The sequence below is a fragment of the Ceratotherium simum genome, chromosome 29, assembly GCF_057802395.1.
Source record: "Ceratotherium simum simum isolate JZ-2026a chromosome 29, ASM5780239v1, whole genome shotgun sequence".
Taxonomy (NCBI): Eukaryota; Metazoa; Chordata; class Mammalia; order Perissodactyla; family Rhinocerotidae; genus Ceratotherium; species Ceratotherium simum.
The window spans coordinates 15,904,259-15,926,494 of NC_141928.1; the positions used below are offsets into that span (position 1 = coordinate 15,904,259).

Here is a 22,236-nt window from a genome sequence, read left to right on the forward strand (position 1 = left end):
AGAAACTGCTGCTGACTCTACCTCCAAAACTGATCTGTCTATTCCACATCCACCACCCAGATACAGGCCATCAACATTTCTAGCCTAGATTACTGCAACAGCCTCCTAACATGTCCCTTTATCTCCATTTTGCCCTGCTCCAAATCATTCTCCATCCTGCATCAAAAATAATCTTAATAGATAAACTGGATCATGTCCCACCCTTGCTTAAAAATTGCCAATGGCCTTCTTCTGCACCTGGAATAAAATCCAAACCCCAAGGACCTGTGCCACCCCACCACCCCCCATCTCTCCAAACTTTTTCTTCAGCTCTCCTCCAGTCATACTGATCTTCTTTCAGTTCCTTAACTCACCGGGGTCTTTCCAACCTCAAAGAACAAGCTGCTCCCTCTCCCGGAATGCCTTTCTTCACATGGCTAATCCTCTCTTGCCTCTGCCTTCACCTTCAATGTCACCTTCTCAGAGAACCATTCCTTTACACCACTTTACCAAAAAGGGGGCTCCCCTCTGTTACTTTTTCTGGGTTTAGTTGCTTTTCTCCGTCTTCTCCACTAAAACACAAGCTACACAAAGGCCAATACCACATCTTGCTCACCACTGTATCCTTAGTGCCAGATACAGTGCCTGACTCACAGTACATGCCTAATGAATCTTTGTTGAATTAATCGATTTATGGTACCATTTTCCATGCTAATTTTAATAGCACTACAAAGTTTATAATACAATATATTTCTCTGGATAACTTTTGAAAATAAATTCCTTTCCCACTCAAATTTAGTTTTTTAAAAAATGTCACCTTACCTAAACTGAATCTCTCAAAAGCTTCCTGTCTGTCCTGAGTGGTTACTGGCTGACCTTCCAAACTTTCCAGTGATCGGAGGTGAAAAATGGTAAACTGGAGGTAATGAGGAAGGGTCACAACTGGATTTTCAGCTAGGATCAGAGAAGTCAAATCTTGAAGCGGTTTCAACTTGCTTACATCTTGGAGCTGAAATGATATAAAATGTTACAATTGGGGCTGGCCCAGTGGTGTAGCGGTTAAGTTCGCGCGTTCCACTTCGGCAGCCCAGGGTTTGCCAGTTCGGATCCTGGGCACAGACCCACTCACCGCTCATCAAGCCATGCTAAGGTGGTGTCCCACACATAGAAGAACTAGAAGGACCTACAACTAGGATATACAACTATGTACTGGGGCTTCGGGGAGAAAAAAGAAAAGGAGGAAGATTGGCAACAGATGTTAGTTCAGGGCCAATCTTTCTCCACAAAAAAAAAGCTGAGGGAGGGAGGGAGGGAGGGAGGGAGGCAAGAAGGGAGGGAGGAGGGAAGGAAGGAAGAGAAAAAGACGTTACTATTGGTATAATTTAATTTAAAAATCATAAACATAGCTAAAGGAAGTAATAAATCGTGGAAATTGCTATTAACATGGAAGGAACTTATTCATGAAACTCATTATCCAAAAGTAGTGGTGTGAAGGGAGGAATAGAAAGGGAGTATCTGAGTACAGTGTATCAGGGCAGTATTAGGCATTTTCCGTATACCATTTTATTTGTGATTCCTCAAAACAACCTATAAGTATCATCTTAATTTTATAGATGAAGAAACCAAGGTTCAAAGAAGTTAGGTGACTTGCCCAAGGCTCAGGGGTTATAAGTAAATGAAAGAGGATTTGAATTAAAATCTGTGTAACTCTTAAACCTATTGCCTTTTCATCATACCAATTAAACAAACTGAAAATATAAATGGCTATAAAAAAAGATTTTAGTAAATCTTCAGATAACAGTTATAATTGATAGTTAAAAGAAATAAGGATATGTGGAGCAACTCACAGTTTTGAAGTGAGATTTTTACATTTATCCAAAGAGGGATACTGCTAATAGCTAGTACAAACAAACTTCTCCCAAGTGAATGTGTATCACTCTTATGATGCCAATGTCAAATATGAACTGGGATGAGAATGTCACACAAAATTGAAATAATAATAAATATTTATTGAATGATTTTCCTGTTAACATCAGCTGATGCTGAGTACTATCTAAGGATCAACTACTTTGAGGAATATTTGTGGCAAATTTTAAACTCATGGCTACCTATTCCCATCACCTCATAAGCTCCAAGAGCTCCAAGGTGATGCTGTGCAACATGGTAGGGGCTTGGGCTCTGAGGCTCTTGGGCTGTCACAGTGAAATGGTAGAGAGTTACCTTACCAGATCTTTATGAAGACGAAATAAGAAAGCATAGACACTGTTAACTGCACAGCTTAAACAAATGTTTATTATTATTAGCTTCCACTGGTGAAGGTTTAAGGTATACAACCTTAGAGTTATTTAGTGTTTAAAAGTTTTTAAAGTATTTTCACGTCTATCATTTCATCTGAGCCCCACAGCACTCCTATACAGGAGGCGGTGGGGGGAGGGGAGGCTGTTTTCTCCAATTTAAACAGTGAATTTTAGAGAGATGAAGGGATTCCCCAAGGTCACAGAAGGCAAGTCTAGACCCATATTAGAAGTGACATCTTTTATTTTCTATTCTAAGACTGAAGTTCTTTAAATTACTACAGCATGACTGTTAAAATTTGAATGCACATTTAAATAATGTTTTTACTTAACAATGCTTTTTGAATATCTAATTGTATCAATGTCATATGAAACTCATAAATTATACTCCAGAGAAAAATATACATCATTATCAGATATATGAACCATGATAACATAGTTGCTCTACTATGAAAAGCTAGTGATTAACCTCCAACACCTAACACTAGAATCAAGATTAAATCATAAGTTTGAAAAAAAGAACTCAGTTCCAGGCATTCAGTGACCTGGATTCTGACACAAGTTGTGTAACTTTGGGTAAGAGACTTAACCTCTCTGAGACTTTACTTGGAATAAGACTATGGTACCTAACTCATAATATTATAAAAATAATCCCTGCACTGTCTCCTTAACAAGAGTGTTCTGAGGCTCAAATGAAATGATAGAGGTGAAAATGCCAAGAGGTCATCTCTCAGTTACCACGGAACCATGCAAAACCAGCACTGCCTATATTTAATTATCCTCAAGAATCCTAGGTTATATCTGAATTTGATATTTGGTCAAAGGACCAAGGGCCTTAAAAGAAGAAATCTCATTTTTTAAAAACTTAGATTTTAATCTTTTTTTTCCAACAAGTCCAAAAATTTGAAAGAAATTCTCGCTACTTTGAATAACTTACCGATGATATCTTGTTGCTTTTCAGATTGAGGACTCGCAAAGATTTTAACTTCTTCCCTAACCATACTGGAATATGTTCAATTTCATTTCCTGCAAGGTTTAGCTTTTGCAGATTAATCATATTTTCTATGCCTTCAATTTTGCTGGAAACCAAAGGGTAAAATCAAACTTAGTAAGTACAATGATGGAGTCCCTCCATTGTATTTTTAGAATAAACAGCCTTGGTTTTATGTGGCGTTACTTTTCATAATTATAATTTGTCAATGCTTTTCATAAATAAGAACCAAAAAAAGTGGCTAAAAACAAATTTACCAGAACAGCTCTGGTAAACTTCATTACTGTGCCTAGGAATCCCACCTATCTTACTTTCAGACTTTAGGATCCCACAACACAGAAAAGAAGAGTCTGTCCATGGCATTCTCACTAACCACTGTGAAGCATACTAGCAGACAGCCCGGGGAGAGCTGGAAAACTCAACAGCACACATTGTGCTATGTGCTACAGCCCTGTCTAAGAGAAGATGTCCTTAATTATTACCTTAAATCATCACCAAAAGATGAGCTATGCCAGTAGGGTATGGCTGCCATTTTGAGCTAGAGGATCCCTTAGAAATGATACTATGTTTATGAACATAAACATTTTAATGAGAATATTTAAATTAATAAAACATTTATCACCCATATTGATGAATTTTCATTGATGAAATATTTTCCCAAGTTAATTCTAATTTAATTCCTTTGTCAATTTTCTATGCTGGGAAAATATTTCCAAGCTTCATTTTCATTTTTATTTTGTTGAAATTATTTTCACCAGGATCAATTATTTTTTATACAAACTTTACATTAATGATTTGATTCATTAATCAGTTTTATTCTCATTTTATTTTTGAACTATTAGAGCTTCTGCCACTATTAGTTGTTTTGGTTTTTTGGCCATTATATATATCAAGTCTAAAGTGGGCAAAGTATACAGATATGAAGATTTTCAAGATTTGATAATTGTATCATTTTGTCTATAACAAGTTTCCTATGCGCAGTTTTAGCCACTGTCAGTTTTATTACGTTTATTTCTCAGAGCAATATATATTATGAAGTGGAAACAAGACTGAGAGCATATTTCTTACAGCAATGAGCAAAGAACATCAGGATAAACACATAAGCTCAAAATAGGCTGAAATATCTTTAGGATCAAAATGACAGAGTTAAAACATTCTGCTTCATGTCAGCTTTCTTAATGTAATAAGGCAGTGAATCACAGACTATATCTGGGAAAACTTACTGTCAAAAATGAAATTAAGATAAAATTTGGTACTCAAAAAATATAACTCCTTCTTTGATAACGCTAGATGAGATACTGTACTTTAGTAAGGCCAAAACATGAAGACAGTTATCATCTGTGAGGGCTAGGCTATCAATGAATAAGGATCAAAGTGCCAGCTGTTTCAAAAGATTCTTCAGTCATGTGGCAGGATCAATCCACCTCTTTAACAAAGACAACCCTGCAATGCTGCCCAAAGAAGTATTTACTTACCAGATTTTGTTATATGATAAGTTGAGTTCACGTAATTTTAACAGCTTGTCCACCTTCTCAATCTTCCCTATTAGATTATAGCTGAGATTCAGTACTTCAAGTTTAATACATTTTTCCAAATTTTCGATATACTAGTTGGAAACAAATGAATAAATACTTTATACAACAGATGCCCTGACATAAGTACAACATGTAAGTATGTGCATCAGGGGCTGTTCTGATCAGTCATCAGAGAATAATAAACCCTTATTCCCCTCCTGGACAACGCCTTGGGGTGGCTCTCCTTGACCAGGAGTAGCAGCTCTCCTCAAGCTGCCAAACTCTCCTTGCCCCTCAGGAGACAACACTTCCTACTAAGAAATGCAACACTCTTGGGCCGGCCCCGTGGCTTAGCGGTTAAGTGCGTGCTCTCCGCTGCCGGCGGCCCGGGTTCGGATCCCGGGTGCGCACCGAGGCACCACTCCTCCAGCCATGCTGAGGCCGCGTCCCACATACAGCAACTAGAAGGATGTGCAGCTATGACAGACAACTATGTACCGGGGCTTTGGGGAAAAATAAATAAATAAAATCTTTAAAAAAATAAAAAATAAAAAAAAAAAATGCAACACTCTCCAACAAGGATTCCCCCACTATCCTTTCCTCCACCTCAACTTTTCTACATCTCTCCCGTCCTCCTCTCCTTCTTTCTTCAAAGTTCAGCTAGGTACTTATGCTCTTCATAACCTCACCCATCTCCTCTCCCCATGCTCTTGCATCTTCAGTCTCTTTCTCTCTCCTGGATCTTCCCCTCAAGTTTAAAAAGTCATTATTTAACAGATATTCATTACATATTTACTACATACCAAGTGTGGCACCACACAATGGAGGTATACCAGTGAACTAGACGATTTCCCTGCTACAGGAGCCTGCATTCAACACACTCAATCTCTTCTAAACAAATAAAATAAATTACCTTGCACTGAAGTTGTTTTCCAATCAAGCTATCATTTTCTCTCCCTCATTTGCCACCATGTTCTCACAAGAGTTGTGTACATTTGCTCATTGTCTTTCATTCACTCTTATTCTACTGGTAAGGCAATGTATCTTCTGCCCTTCCTATGTATTCAAATGCTTCTCTCCAAGATCACCATTCATTCACCCAATTCACAAATATTTATCAAACACGGATTACACGCCAGAAGCTGTTTTAGGTACTGGAAATACAGTGGTGAATAAGGAAAACAAGTTTCTTGTTTTCATTCACAGAGAAAGCCAATAAACAAATGAAGAAACAAAATTTTCACACACTGAAGTGTACTAACAAGAAAATAAAGATAACATGATGTGACAGAATGCAAGGCACCAAGAGGGCAGATTGTCTGCTGTGTTCACTGCTATAGCACTAATGCCTGGCACACAGTGGGTGCTAAATAAATATCTGTTGACTGAAAGAATGAGAGGGAGTGACTGAGGAGAAGGTGGCTAACTGCGATTGGGTGGTAAGAGAAGGCCTCACAGAGGAAGTACACTGAGTTGAGAACAAAAAGTCAGCTGTGTGAACATCTAGGGGCAGAGAATACTAGGTAGAGGGAAAAAAAATGCAAAGGCCCTAAAAGAACGAACTTGGTGGGTTTAAGAAATAAAGGAAAAGCTTTTTAACTGCTAAATCCAAATGACTTCCTCTAAGTTTTCAAGGTATTTGACGATTCTTGACATTTTACATCAACCTTTCCTGCCTGAAGTTCTCCATCCGTTGGCCTCCATTCATCATACTCTTGGATCTTCTCCTGTTCCAGCAGCCCCTTTGGACTTCTTCACTGGGTCTGCCTCTCCCATGTGCTCTCTCTTTCTCTCTCTGATCCCCCCTCCCTATTTCTCCTCTTAGTCCCAGGCAACCTTCACACTTAGCTCTAAGTTCCCAGAGATCAGAAACTAAGCTTATTTTACCTCTGCATTTTCTCCCACAGCCTAACACAATGCTTGGCATATAATAACCACATAGTAAAGATTTACTAATTTGATATTTCATTTTCACAACATTTAAACTTCAGTACGCTTCCTTTTTAATCATACAAGTAAGACATAAATATATTCTAATAAAAATTTCACACAAAACATAAAAAGCTTTCATCATCAGGTCTCCAGGCCTCTGTAAAAAATCCCACTGCTCTAAGGTAACCATTGTTAAGAGGTTGGTGTGTATTATATCCAGACCTTTCTATTCATTTACGTCCATATATACACATCCCAACTCTAAGATTTTAAAATATATTCTCCTATACTCTTTCCTAATACTTTTACAGCATTTTTGTTGGTTGATTTTTGTTTTGTTCTCATTACAATCTTCAACCTTCCGGAATTAATTTTTGTGACTAATGTACTAGGCATCTAAGTTTATATTTTTTCCAATTAAAAATTAAGTTGATTATAATTCATTCATGTTTCTAGTTTATGAATAAAGTAGTAAACACTCCAGAGCAGGGATCAGCAAACTTTTTCTGTAAAAGGCCAGACAGTAAATATTTTTGGCTTTGTGGGCCATATAGTCTCTGCAATAACTACTTACCTCTGCTATCGTAGTGCAAAACAGCCACAGACAACATGCAAACAAATGAGTGTGACCATGTTCCAACAAAATTTTATTTACAAAAAAAGCCAGCAGGGGGCCAGCCCGGTGCCACAGCGTTTAAGTGCGTGCACGCTGCTTCGGCAGCCCCGGGTTCACAGGTTCGGATCCCAGGCGCCCACCGGCGCACCACTTGTCAAGCCACGCTGTGGCGGCGTCCCATGTAAAGGAGAGGAAGGTGGGCACAGAAGTTAGCCCAGGACCAGTCTTCCTCAGCAAAAAACAGAGGAGGATTGGCATCAGATGTTAGCTCAGGGCTGGTCTTCCTCACCAAACAAACAAACAAACAAAAAGCCAGCAGGCCCTACTTGGCCTGCAGGCTGTAGTTTGCCAACCCTTCTCTAGAGAGAGTCAATAACAGAATAATAGGAGCTTATGAATTTGAAGATGTCATACTTTTGATATAGAACTTTCACTGGAAACAATAAAATGTTTGCTACAAACATTTTATAGGATGAGATATTAATTTAACATAATCTTTTTTTTTCCGTTTTAAAACACAGAAAAATTAAAAACAATGTCTATATTCAGAAATGTTGGTAACTTACCCTAAATTTCTTGCCACCATCTTTAGAAAGTGAAAGGTTCAGAGATTTTACCAAGGCCAAATTGTCCTGTTTAGTAAGTTTTTTAATAAGGGCCTCTGTAATATATCGAACTCCTGCATGTGAATCAGCTTCTGAAATTACAGAAACAGATCATTATCAGCAGAGGAAGACACAAATACTCTGAAAAACAAATTGTTTTGATGTTATACAACAAAAAAATTTATTAAGTCATGCAAATGTAAAAACAGCTGGCTAGTTCTTTACATAGTATTTTAATAATAATATTTTACTTTATATACCATTTCATAATAATGACAATAACAGTCACACCCTATAAATATTAGCTGTGCCAATGCTTTACAGTTAAATTTCATTTGTACCACAGACCTTTGAGACAGAAATTACTATTCTCATTTATATAAAAAAATTATAATAATTTGCTCAAGATCTTACAGCTAGTAATGTGCAAATCCAGAACTTGAACCCACGCAGATGACTCCAAAACTTACACTTTAAATCATATGCAGCACTGAATTTTTTAGCAATATTTTAATGTTAGTTTTTTAAAAAATAAACTGGTACTCTTTAGTTGTTTGTTTTTTTAAATCCTAATCTAAAGTTCAGACATGCTGGAATTCTTAAAAAATCCTCTTTTCTTTTTTTTTTTTATGGTGAGAAACTCAAACTTGTTGCTCTTTTAAGCAGAGAAGATCACAACATACTTCCTAGAGATAAAGTGCTGACTTGATGGATAGCACACCTTGTTCTGAGACCCTCTTGTATATTGCCGTCAAAGCTTGTTAAAGCCATGTTACATTTTACAAAAGCAGCCATAAAAAGAAAATTGCCTCTTGGTTCTTTCTTTATGAGTCAGAAAAAATTAATCCTGGGTTCAGATCCAGGCTGTGGGCCAAAGAGTCCCCACGATTATTTATAATAAGTTAATATTACATTTATTTTGATTCAAAATAAAATGATCTTTTTCTTTAATTTGGGCTGCTGTAGGAAAGAAAATGACTATTATTCTAAAATATTAATCAAATTAGAAATAACAGTGTACCAACGGGCAGCAATGGTAAACTCAATTCTGATAATGTTTATTACTAAAAACTGATCAGATATTCAGGTCAATAGAGTTTGATGGCTGTGATTTCATGACTTAGCAAAGAAATCACAGTTTGCTTTCACGTTTAATCACTTTAAACAGATTCTTAGAAAAAAAGAATCTATTTTTGAAAACAGGTTCCCAGACTACCAGAAGGCTTTTAAGAAAAAAATAAAAACCCTGGTGGTACATATACATGTCCCTTATGTGGAAATCAGTCCATTCACAGATAAGCAGTATGCCAATGAGCAGACTGGAATAGCCCGAGGGTGGGTACCATTTGTATATTGAATTAAGGCACTCAGCTCTGAAGTGAACAGACATGCCCTCCCCCTAACCAAGGATGACAGGAAATTTGGCATATGAGCTTTCAGGCAGTCTCCCACCACAGGAAATAAGCTGCTTCTTTCTGGAAACTCCCTTCCCCTAAGCCTTTCCGACATCTTCACCCTCACCCAGAAGCCTCCATCCTCACTGTCCTTACCCAATTTCTGTCAATAAAAACAACAGGTCAAGTTAGTACCAGGATATATGTCACATCTGGACCAAAACTGTTAAGTATAATATTTTCCATCTCTATTTAAGAGGATGTGGTCAAATTCTTAGATTAAAAAGTAATACCTTTCTGGTCTTGGTAGTCCAAAAGCATAGTATTTTCATGTGTAATCTCATCTTGCTCACTCCACTGTCCTCCAGAATGAAAAGGCAGAATCTCGGATCCACTTAAAGGAGACAGTGACCTAGATCTCATATTGGACATAAGAGATGATGGACTAGGAGAGTGAGATGATGGTGGCATCTTTGCTTTGGAAAATTTTTGCTGAGAACCTTTCTTCATTGCAAGAATAAAGCCAGATGTCCATCAAAACCTGTAAGAGTTTTCAGAATATTTAGCAACGTTAATTTTTCAGAGGTACCAAAACTATTAAATTAATCTATTTCTGAACTTTCAAGACTACAAAGTTATAAACTCAGAGGCTGTAGATGCCAGGACCCACGCTACTCCAAGCTGATGGGAGCAGACACTATTTCAAACATTGCTAATCACCATGCCAGAGGAAAAAGAGACTTCCAGAGGCCCTTGTACTGACACACGCTTCAGCCAGAAGTCTTACCTCTCATTTCCGTTCTCAATTTATTGGACTGAACTAGTTACAACGCCTTTTCTACCCACAATGGGTCCTAGAATGCAGGAAGCTGGAAATATTTGGCAACCAGCAATATTTAATACTGATGAGCACTCTCTCTTTCCTGAAACAGTTTCTTCCTTCAGCTTCTGGGATACCACACCCTCCTAGTATCCTCCTGCCTCCCTGGCCACTCCTTGGCCTCCTTTGCTGGCTCACACTCCTCGGTTTAGTCTTCAAATGTCAGAGCTCCCCAGGTCTCTTCCAGTCTCTAATTTCCTTTTAGACAATCTAATGCACACCCATGGCTCCTAATGCCACCTGTATACTGATATTTATATCTTCAATCCAACCTTTCTCTGAGTTCCAGACTCCTATTCCCAACTGTCTACTTGATATCTCATTGGCATCCTAAACTCAACATGTCCAAACTGAATTCATCATTTCCCCCCCTTTCCTCCCATCCCATGCCTCCTCCAGTGTTCTCCAACTAGTAAACAATGCTCATGAGAATAAGCCAGAAACCCGAGAGTCATTCTTGATGCCTCCCTCTCCCTTTTTCCCATATCTAATCAATCACCAAGTTTTGTCAATTCTGCATCCTAAATATCTCTCAAATTAGTCTACTTCTTTCCATCTCCACTCTTGTTCACTCTAATCCAAGCCCTCATCAAAGTACTATAATAGGGCCGGACCCGTTGCTTAGCGGTTGGGTGCACGCGCTCTGCTGCTGGCGGCCCGGGTTCGGATCCCAGGCGCGCACCAACGCACCGCTTCTCCGGCCATGCTGTGGCCGCGTCCCACGTACAGCAACTAGAAGGATGTGCATCTATGACATACAACTATCCACTGGGGCTTTGGGGGAAAAAATAAATAAAAAATTAAAAAAAAAAAGTACTATAATAGTTTCTAACTGATCTGTCTACAAGCTCTCTTGCCTTCCTCCTCCATCACTACATTGCAGCCAGACAGCCAGATTGATCTATTTAAAAAATAAATCTATCTATCCATAATGAATGAAATAGTCACCCTGACCTATGAGGTCCCCCATGATATGGTCCTGTCTCTCTAGCCTCACTTCGTCACTCATTCCCTCAACTCTGTAGGCCCCAGCCACACAGACCTGCACACACAGTTCCTTTTGCCACAAATGATTGTCCTCAGTCTTGTTTTGTCTTTTTTTTTTTAATCATTTTTTCCCAATTTTTTTTACTGTGATAAAATACACATAATATAAAATTTACCATCTTAACCATTTTTAGTGTACAGTTCAGTGGTATTAAATACATTCATAATGTTGTACAATCATAACCACCACCCATCTCCATAACTCCTCTCATCTTGTAAAACTGAAATTCTATACCCATTAAACAATATACCCATTAAACATTCCTCCCTCCCCAGCTCTTGGCAACAACCATTCTACTTTCTGTCTCCACGATTTTGACTACTCTAAGTATCTCACATAAGTGCAATCATAACAGTATTTGTCTTTTCATGACTGGCTCATTTCACTTAGCATAAATGTCCCCAAGTTTCATCCATATTATAGCATATGTCAGAGTTTACTTCCGTCTTAAGAATGAATAATATTTTATTGTGTACACAATGTACACACCACATTTTGCTTATCTATTCATCCATCGATGAACACTTGGGCTGCTTCCATGTTTTAGCTATTGTGAAGAATATAACTACAGACATGAGTGTACAAATATCTCTTCAAGACCCTGCTTTCAATTTTTTTGGGTATATACTCAGAAGTGGAATTGCTGAATTCCACTTCTGGGATAATATGGCAATTCTATTTTTAATTTTTTGAGGAACCACCATACTGTTTTCCACAGCAGCTGTACCATTTTACGTTCCCACCAACAGTGCATGGGGCTTCCAATTTTACCATATTCTTGCCAACACCTGTTATTTATTTTTTTGATAGTAGCCATACCAAGGGATGTGAGATGGTATCTCACTGCAGTTTTGATTTGCATTTCCCTAATTATTAGTGATGATGAGCATCTTTTCATGTGCTTATTGCCCATTTGTATATCTTCTTTGAAGAAATGTCTATTCAAGTTCTTTGCCCATTTTTAAATCAGGTTCTTCGTTTTCTTATTGTTGTTGAGTTTTAGGGGTTCTCTCTATATATTCTGGATATTAATCCTTTATCAGACATATGATTTGCAAATATTTCTCCCATTACATGGGTTGCCTTTTTACTCTGTTGATACTGTCTTTTGATACACATTTTAAAATTTTCAGGAAGTCCAGTTTGTCTTTTTTTCTTTTGTTGCCTGTGCCTTTCATGTTATATCCAAGAAATCATCGTCAAATTCAACGTCGTGAAGCTTTTATCTTGTGTTTTCTTTCAAGAGATTTATAGTTTTAGGTCCTTGATCCATTTTGAGTTAATTTTTGCATATGGTGTTAGGTAAGGGTCTAAATTCATTCCTTTGCCTATGGATATCCAGTTTTCCCAGCACCATTTTTGAAAAGACTTGCCCTTTCCCTAATGAATGGTCTTGTCACCTTTGTCAAAAATTATTTGACCATATATTCAAGGGTTTATTTCTGAGCTCTCTATTCTATTTCATTGGTCTATGTTTGTCTTTACGTGAGTACCATGCTGTTTTGATTACTGTAGCTATGTAGTAAGTTGTGAAATCAGGAAGTGTGAGTCCTTCAGCTATGTTCTTTTCTAAGATTGTTTTAGCTATTTGGTGTCCCCAGTCTTTTTATTACGTTAACTCTTAGCCTTTCTTCAGAGATCAGCTCAACTGCTGCTTCCTTAAGAAAGCCTCCTCTGTAGGGCAGACTAAGGAAAGACCTCAGTTACATACTCTCAATCAATTTGTATTTTTCCCTCAAATAATCAGTTTGCAATTATATATTTATGTTATTATTTGCCTAACATCTGTCTCCCCACTGAACTGTAAGCTCCATGAGAGCTTCTGTTTTGTTTACGACTGTCTCCCCAGCCTAGCAAAGTGCCTGGCACCTAGCAAGAACTCAATAAATACTTACTAATGAATAAATTATTTTCCACTTGTCCTTCTCCCTTGACCACCAAGATATTGATTCTATTCCTGAAATATTTCTAAATTCACCTTTATCTATCTTCATAGCTATCACCCTAGATACAACTTTTATCATCTCTTAGTTAGACTATTATGATACTCTCTTAATCAGCTTCCAATCTTCCTTTGCTTCATCCTCAATCCATTCTCCACCTTTGACTCACTTACTTCATAAAAACAAAAGCAGTCTGATGGTTCTCATTGCCCATAAGTCTAAACATTTCCGTGCCAGACACAAGACTCACCACAATCTGGCCCAACTTTCTGGCCTAATCTCTTACTCCTCCCTACCAGGCACCCTGCTCTCTAGTCACCTTTTTATTATTACCTGGGACATATCATGAGTTTCTGCTCATGCATTTCCCTCTCCTTAAAATGGCATCCTCTTCTTCTTCTCTACCAACTAAAATGTCACTTTATTTGTGAAGGCTTTCCAGAAATCTACTTCCTTCAGGTAGAATTAATCCTCCCTGACTAATAGTACAATGAATACTCCTCTATTACAGAACTCATTCTATATTTTTTGCTTTCTCAGAATGTAACATCCAGAAGTAGAGGGATAATGTCTTATTCATCTCTGAATTCTCAGCACCTCAATGGTAGGTCATGAATGTATCTAACATTTTACAACTAGAATTCAATCCGTTTAGAGACCATACTTTCAAGAGCGTGAACACACTCTCTCCCTCTTTCTCTCTCTCTCTGTATATGGATGTGTGTGTATATGTTTTTGTTGCAGTATATTACATAGAAAAGTGCACAAATCATTAGTGTACAGCTCCGTGAATTTTTATATAGTGAACAAAAGCTGTGTAACCAGTGTCCAGATCAAGAAACAGAATATTACCAAAACTCCAAAACCCCTCTCATGCTCCCTTCCAGGCACTAACCCCCACATATGGGTAACCATTACCCTGACTTCCAACACCAGAGATTTTTTTAAACTATTTTTGAACTTGACATCAATGAAATCATAGAATATCTTTTATATTTGCCTTCTTTTGTTAAATATTATGCTTTTGATATTCGTTGGCTTCATGTTATTTGAAAAACATCTGATCACTTCAAACTCCCACGCTTACTATTGCTTGTCCACAAAATCAATTTTATTGAAATTTAGGTATTCTAGAAGGAACTAAAGCATTTATTGATGCAACAGACCTAAGTCAAATTCCTTTACTTTTCTTATAAGAAAATTAAGGCCCAGAATGGTAAATGACTTGGTCAGACACAATGCTAGCTATAGTAATGATGAGAATCAGTTCTCCTCTCAAATTAATTTGTAAGCCAAATGACGTAATTAATCTAGTAGAATGTAAGTTCCACGAAAGTAGGGATATTGTTCACTGATGTATTCTAGGCCTAGAACAGAGACTAGCAGATAGTAGATAATATTTATTGAATGAATTATTCATGAAGAACATGGAACTGATAAAATGCTATTTAGTACTTCAATAAAAGGATATCTTCATGAGCAATATCCTACTTGCAAGGTTAGGTTTATGCAAAAAAGATTTTCATGATATACAATTGCTCTTATAAGTATATTCAGTCTAAAAACATTGCAAAAATTATGAATTCGAGAAACTTTTAGACAAAAAAAATCTTATAAGATGTATAGGTCTTGAACAAGGCTGCATTAACAATGATCCTATTTTTGCTCAAAATCTATAATCTCCCCTACTCTCCATGCTTAAAATGTAAAGACAAAACACAAATTATTTTTTAGAAAAGTAGACTTCAATCCAAAGATTTTGGGTAGCTCAAATCTTAACGCTGTATTAATTAGTATTAGAAAGAGATATTATGGATATATGAACATCTTCATATATCATACACTTTTACAGTTGTATGAGTATTATTATACAGGCTGGGGTTATGAAGCAACTTCTTTTTAAATGGTTGGAACATATACAGTGTATGTAAAGCTGCCTTACACATATTCAATCAATTAACCAACATTTGGCAGATGTAACAGCTTTCAATGACTATATATATATATATATATATTCTAGGAACGCTGATCCTGCCCAAAACATTTCTGGAATTCCTCTTTGGGTCTTGCTTTCAGAATTGATTTATAAGTCTCACAAGAAAATCAGACCCATCACTTCAGCTACACTTTACTTTTATTTTCTCAGTTTGATCACTAACTTTACCAAGTGCCAATATTGTGGTAAGCTCTTACACGTATGATCACATCAGAAGGATTAAATACAACTCTATGAAATAAGTGTTATTATCTTCTATTTCAAAGATTAAGAGGTTAAATAATTTGTTCAAAGTCCCATAACTAATAGGTTAAGCCAAGACCTGAATCCTTATCTGATTCCAAGCCCATGTCTTCATTACCATGGCATATTGCTGACTGAGTTTTTTGGAGTCCAGATCACGTTTGATCTGCTCTCTAGGGCCTAGCATGGTGCCTTACACAAAACAGACCATAAATAAATGCCACTAAATGACCTTGATTAATTGATGACATACACTATAAAAACAATTCCTAAAGGAAAAACAGAAAATTTAACACAATAGCATCACTGAACTCTTGATCTAGCATCTTTTTTTATTTTTATTTTTTGTGAGGAAGATCGGTCCTGAGCTAACATCTACCAATCCTCCTCCTTTTGCTGAGGAAGAATGGCCCTGGGCTGACATCCGTGCCCATCTTCCTCCACTTTATATGGGACACTGCCACAGCATGGCCTAACAAGTGGTGCGTTGGTGCGCGCCCGGGGTTCCCAACCTACGAACCCGTGGCCGCAGCAGCGGAGCGCGCGCACCCAACCGCTTGCACCACCGGGCCGGCCCCATGATCTAGCTTCTTAGGGTGGCCACTTTGAAGGAACAAAAATCTGCTACATTTGTTTTTAAAAACTGATTATTATTTCACCGTTATACAGTACAATATGGCCAACTGCCTTGTTCTGATAGTCTAGTTCACTTTAAACTGCAAACTTAGATGTCTCTTTACTTTCTTTCATTCATTTTTTCACGTTAAACCATGCAGATAGGTCAGAAAAGCTTCCCCCCAATTCACATAACTGCTATTTATGCCATAGCCACAAAGCTTTTGGTCCTAATTTCACAAGCGTGGTAAACAATTTCTGTGTCTTATATCACACTATTCTGCCATGCAAAAAAGTCTCTTAGCAATACTACTGATTCTGTGCTAAACTGTACTGGCATTCTCTTTCTAAATAAGAATAATATACTCAAACATGAGAAGAGCTAAGGGGCATGTGCTTTAAAGGTAAAATTTTATTTATTCCTGAATTAAATGTAGTTTTCATAAGGGCAAGAGATTAAAAAAATAAGAGTGGAGGGACAGGGCCCAGTTCCCACTTCTATATATCTTTCTCTATCTCATAGCATGATAGAAAATTATAAAATTTGATTAACAGTGTGCTACATGCTACACATATGCTTTACATTTTTTTGAGTTTCTTGGTTTAAAAAAAGCACATCCCGGGGCCGGCCCTGTGGCATAGCAGTTAAGTTTGGTGCACTCCACTTCGGCGGCCCGGGGTTCGCAGGTTCGGATCCTGGGCGGGGACCTACACCACTCGTCAGCCATGGTGTGGCAGCGACCCACATACAAAATAGAGGAAGACTGGCACAGATGTTAGCTCAGGGCTAATCTTCCACAAGCAAAAAAAGAGGAAGATTGGCAATGATGTTAGCTCAGGGAGAATCTTCCTCAGCAAAATAAATAAATAAATAAAGCATATCCTATATTTTTATGCAATGCAATTATTTTGTATCCCACATCTTAGTTTCTCTCTAAATTTTTAAAATACTGAACCATCTTGAATTCCTCTCATAACACCCAAATGACCAAGACCCTTTGGGCCTCATTAGACTATCATGAGGTCCTTTGTTACCTCGCTGATTAGAAAAACTCTGCCTTACTCACTTACAGAATTAAAAAATATTAGATTGGATTCCAGAAATCTAGATCAACTCTTTCCTTTTATGAATTATAACACGAAAGATTAAGTGATGGTTCCAAAGTCACAACGCATTCCCAGATCCCCTCCCTGAGTTGCCACAGCTCCTGTAAAGCCTGGACACTGAAACAACAGATACGTATCATGATCTCACAGAGCAGCTAGCTCAGTGAACCGGGCTTAGGGATTTACCGTGTTTGAGAATGGCTGGCATTATTTCAGACACTACCACCTGGAGGTAGTAAATCTTGAACTGCAATTTTAAGGGAGAGATACGGATGTTGTTTGACCCTAGGACACAGTTTGCAATCACATAAACAAAGACCAAGCAATAGAAAAGAGAAGACAAAGCTGAGAGATAGGGCTAGAGTGTGTGAAGCGGCAGCACAGAGAGAAAATAAAACAAACAAGACAAGTCTAGAGCTGGAAACACATTTTTTTTTTTTTTTTTTTAGGTGAGGACGATTCCCCCTGAGCTAACATCTGCTGCCAATCTTCCTCTTTTTTTGGTTGAGGAAGATTCGCCCTGAGCTAACATCCATGCCAATCTTCCTCTATTTTGTATATGGGTTGCCACCACAGCATGGCCGCTAACAAGTGGTTCTATGTCCACGCCCGGGAACCGAACCTGGGCTGCTGAAGCAGAGCGTGCCAAACTTAACCACTGGGCCATGGGGCCTGCCCCTGGAGACACATTTTGAAGGCCCAGAAGGTGGTCTGCAGAGCATGAGAAAGCCACTGGAATGATGTGATAATCAGAATCATATGACCAGGCAACAAAACACTACCCATCCTGTCACCTCCAGACTCAAAGACTTGCCTAATCTAACAATCCCATCCATTACAGCTTAGTAGAGACCACACCTCCACCTCTATCCAGCCTTTCTTAATATTCGTAACTTTCCATCTTCTTCTCTGATCTTCTCCAATTGAGGCAGACCTCGATAATCCCCAAAGCTTCCATCTCTCTTCTCAGCCCACTCCAATATGCTAATATCCATCCCCATTTCTTGACCTCCATAACCCTTTCCACTACATTCCTTAGCCCTTTAATGACATCTTGGTACTTTCCCTACGATTCCACTATCATCTCATATCCTCTGACCCATTTAAATACTCTTTATCTTTCTCTAGTCCTTTCAAATATCCTGATTCCCATTCCTCGCTCCAAAGTCGCTACTCCAGACACTCTTCTTTCCAGAGGTAACTCTCCCATTCTGTGGTTGTCAACCTTTGCCTCCTATCCTTCATCCCATTCTGATTCCCAAGTTTTCCTACAAATTCTGTTCCAAGTCCCTAACACTGCATTAGTCTCCTCCACTTCTCTACAGTTCTTTCCAGTACCCTGCTTCAACGCTTCTATATCCATCCCGATTTCCCTAACTGTTCATCCCAGCAAATATTCTGACATCCTAATCCATTCCAATACTCTGACTTCTAATTATTTCCCTCCTTGGGCAAAATACTCAAACCTCCACCCATTCCTCTTCATACCAACACAATTACTTACCTACCTGCCTTTCCCTTCTAACACTCCGACCTCTGTGTCCTTCTCTATCCTATTAACATCCTGAATTCTCCTCTCACATTGCTCTCCATTCTACTCAGGTACCCCCAAAATCCAATCTTTCCATCCCTTTCCATTACTTATTCAGTGAATATTACTGAGTAACTTTTATGCACCAAGAACTGTGCTAGGCTCTAAGAACACAGAGCTGTGAAGGCCGGGTTTCTACACTCAAGAGGCACAACAGGATTATATCTCCCTATTATACACGGTCTCTGCATCAAGTAGTCTCCTTTATAACACCTTACACTTAGAATTAAATGATAATTGTTAAATGACTTGATTATTGCTTGTTTCTTCTAGAGTTTAAGCTACAAGACAGCAGGGACTCTGTCTACTGTTTGGTGCACAACAAATATTTGTTGAATGAATGAAGAAGGGACTGTGCTAAGCACTCTAAAGACATTACCAAATTTAAATCCTCGTGTATGAGATCAAAATTATTAACCTCATTCATAAGTGGCCGTGTAGCATTAAGAATTAAGAGCTTGGGGGCCGGGCTGGTGGCATAGTGGTTACGTTCACACGCTCTGCTTCAGCAGTCTGGGGGTTCACAGGTTCAACTGCCGGGTGCAGACCCACGCACCGCTCATCAAGGCACGCTGTGGCAGCGTCCCATATACAAAGTAGAGGAAGAAGGGCATGGATGTTAGCCTAGGGCCAGTCTTCCTCAGCAAAGAGAGGAGGATTGGCAACAGATGTTAGCTCAGGGCTGATCTTCCTCACACAGAAAAAGAATTAAGAGCTTGGGGGGCCAGTCCACTGGCATAGTGGTTAAATTTGGTGGGCTCTGCTTCAGCAGTCCAGGTTTGCGAGTTCAAATCCGGGACGGACATACACTGCTTGTCAAGCCATGCTGTGGCGGTGACCCACATGTAAAATAGAGATAGATTGGCAGGGATGTTAGTTCAGGGCCAGTATTCCTCAAGCAAAAAAAAAAGGAGGATTGGCAACAGATGTTACCTCAGGACCAATCTTCCTCACTGAAAAAGAAAAGAATTAAGAGCTTGGATTCTGGAACTGAACAGCCTGAATTCAAATGCTAGTGTTCCACTTTCTGTGTGACATTAGGCAAATTACTTAACCTCTCTGATCCTCAGTTTCATCACTTTTAAAATGGGGATGGTAACCTCATACAAGTTATTTTAAATTCTAAATCACTTAATACACACAGAGGACTTAGAACTAAATCTGATACACAGCGTACACTCAAAAGTAATTAGCAATTATTTTTACAGATGAGAAAACAGATGCTCAGAAAGGTTACGGAACATGCCCAAAGTCACAGAGCTGGCGAAGTACCACAAGGTGGAAGAATCCAGACTTGAACGCAAGTTTTGACTTCAAAATTCCCCCGTCCCTTCATTATACAACGAAGTATTTGCTCTCCTGCTCCTTTTAACTTTTCTTCCCAATCGCCTAACTCTCATCTTTCCCCATGTACTATATTCCGTTCGATCCCACGACACCCGTCAGGAGACCCAAACCATCCCTTATCCCCGTCATTCCCCACAGACACCTGGCACACCGCACCCCTCCCTCGTCCTCTGGGAGGCCGGACCCCCATCCTTCTCCCACCGCGTCCCAACGTCCACACCTCCCCCACACTCTGGTCCTCCGTCCCCAGCCGCCCCCGCATCCCCGCCCCTGACCTCCTGACCTCCCATCTAAACCTCCCTCCTTCATCCTCCTCCCCACGCCCGTTCCGGGCCCTCCCCTCCCTCCCGTCCAATCCCAATTCCCAGGCACACGCCCCCGCCCCGAATCCACCCCGAGCCGGCCCACCCCACGGCCGGTCCAGGCCTTCCCGCCTACGCCGGCGGCCCCCACCGCGCCGTCCGGGTGTCAGAAACCGGCCTCGACCAGGCTTGGCACTCACCGCCGGGGAGCCGAGCTGAGCCGAGCGGGCCCGCGGGACGAGGCGGGGCGGAGACGCGCCGGTCCTTCCCCTTAGGCGCCCAGCGGCGCGACGGCCATCTTGTTGTGTTGTGCCGGTTGCCGTGGGGCAGCGCGCGCGGCGTGGGCGGGGCCTGCGGCGGCCACGCCCCTCTTGGAACCGTTGTGGGGGCGGCGCCGGCCTTCCCGCCGCCTCGCCCGCTGGCGCGCAAAGGCGCGCGCCTCCTTGAGGGGAGTGGCGCGGAGCCCGCGGGAGGCGAGGGTTCCTGCGGCCGCCGCCGCCGAGCTCATCTCCTTGCACTGAGGCGCAGCAGCAGACGCCTCGCGCCAAGGCTCAGACACGCTCCCTGGGGGCTGGGCCAGGCCAGACGTGGATGAACCGCTGCGCGAACGCAGCCTGGGCATCGGGCAGAGAGTGTTCCCCTGGCTGGTGACGGGGAAGCTAAAGCCAGCAGCGTCTGAGGAGACTCCAGTTGGGGCTGGCCTGAAGGGGCTGCAGTTCTGCACATATATTCCCCAGATACTGAGGGAGAGTTTAGCAGATGCTGTGCTGGATGCCGGGGAAAGGCAGTGAATCTTTTTATAAACCTTGTCACCAAGGACACCTCCCTCCACTCCAGCCGCCCATTTCCGAGCTTGTACCCTGGACCGTGTCACCATCAGAGGCTGCACCATCTCCAGAAATTTCCAGTATTGTCACTACCTCTCCTCTAACCTTAACAGCCTGGTTGCTCAAAAGATCCCATCCCAGCACAGTTTTTAACTTCATTGTGACCTGCATTCGCTTGTTTTTAACAATTTTCTCACAACCAGTTCCTTCCTTTCTCCATCATAAAGTTCACGGTCCATCCTTTGTAACACTATTTTAGAAATTCCCTCTCTCCGCGTCTCAGTGTCCTCATCTGTGAAATGGGATAATCATACCTACTTCCTAAAGTTTTCTTGATAGTTATAGAAGTTAGTGCATGTGAAAGAACCTAGAACAGTGCCTGCCCCATAGTAAGTCCTCAACATGTTTTTAGTTATTTTATTATTAGGCAAAGGTTTCCGGGAGAAGTGACGTTTCCTTCTAGGCCTGAAAGAGGAAAAGAATTTAGTCAAGGAGTAGGAGAGTAGGGGAAGAATTTTTTTGGCAACGGGAACAATTTGTGCAAACCCGGGGGAGGCGGGCAAAAAAGCGTGGTAATCAGCTGAATGTTAAGTAGATCAGTATGGCTGGGGCAAAAATCTGGAGAGAAGAAGCTGGAAGAGGGGCCTAATTATAAGCCACGTTAGGCGTTGGTAATTTTTCCTAAAGGCAGAGATGGATTCACCTCAATAGGAAATTCAGGTGACTTCCAACAGGGGGCACCATTCACATTCACATTCACGCGAATGGGCCTCCCCTCTCCCCAACTATTTGTGCAACACAGAAGAAAGCCCTTGGAGTTTCAGATGATGTTTATTAGTTTGGAATGTGTACATCGCTGAACGTCAGTTCTACTGTTGTTTGATTTGACACTCCTTTCATTTTCTCTTTTCCACCAGAGAATTGGATTTATTGTGTCACCTCACTGCTGTGCCCCTCAAAGTCTGTAATGATACTCAGGTGGGATCCATCATCAAATCACCGTGTGCTAGTA

General features: G+C 40.2%; 1 protein-coding gene across 6 annotated transcripts in view; it reads right to left on the minus strand.

The window, feature by feature from the left end:
- Positions 1-20,722, minus strand: part of CNTRL (centriolin) — an 85,147-nt gene extending 64,425 nt beyond the window's left edge. For 5 of the 6 annotated variants that reach the window (XM_087419172.1, XM_087419170.1, XM_087419171.1 and 2 more), the window contains exons 1-6: positions 20,598-20,722; positions 9,619-9,866; positions 7,893-8,023; positions 4,740-4,870; positions 3,211-3,352; positions 802-988 (exon numbers count right to left, since the gene is read on the minus strand). In XM_087419172.1, the coding sequence (XP_087275298.1) occupies positions 802-988; positions 3,211-3,352; positions 4,740-4,870; positions 7,893-8,023; positions 9,619-9,835 (808 nt within the window). In that variant the 5' untranslated portion in view covers positions 9,836-9,866; positions 20,598-20,722. Of the gene's footprint in view, positions 1-801; positions 989-3,210; positions 3,353-4,739; positions 4,871-7,892; positions 8,024-9,618; positions 9,867-20,597 lie in introns of those variants that run through there. The other variant, XM_087419174.1, reaches the window with a different exon arrangement.
- Between the last annotated feature and the right edge of the window lie 1,514 nt (positions 20,723-22,236).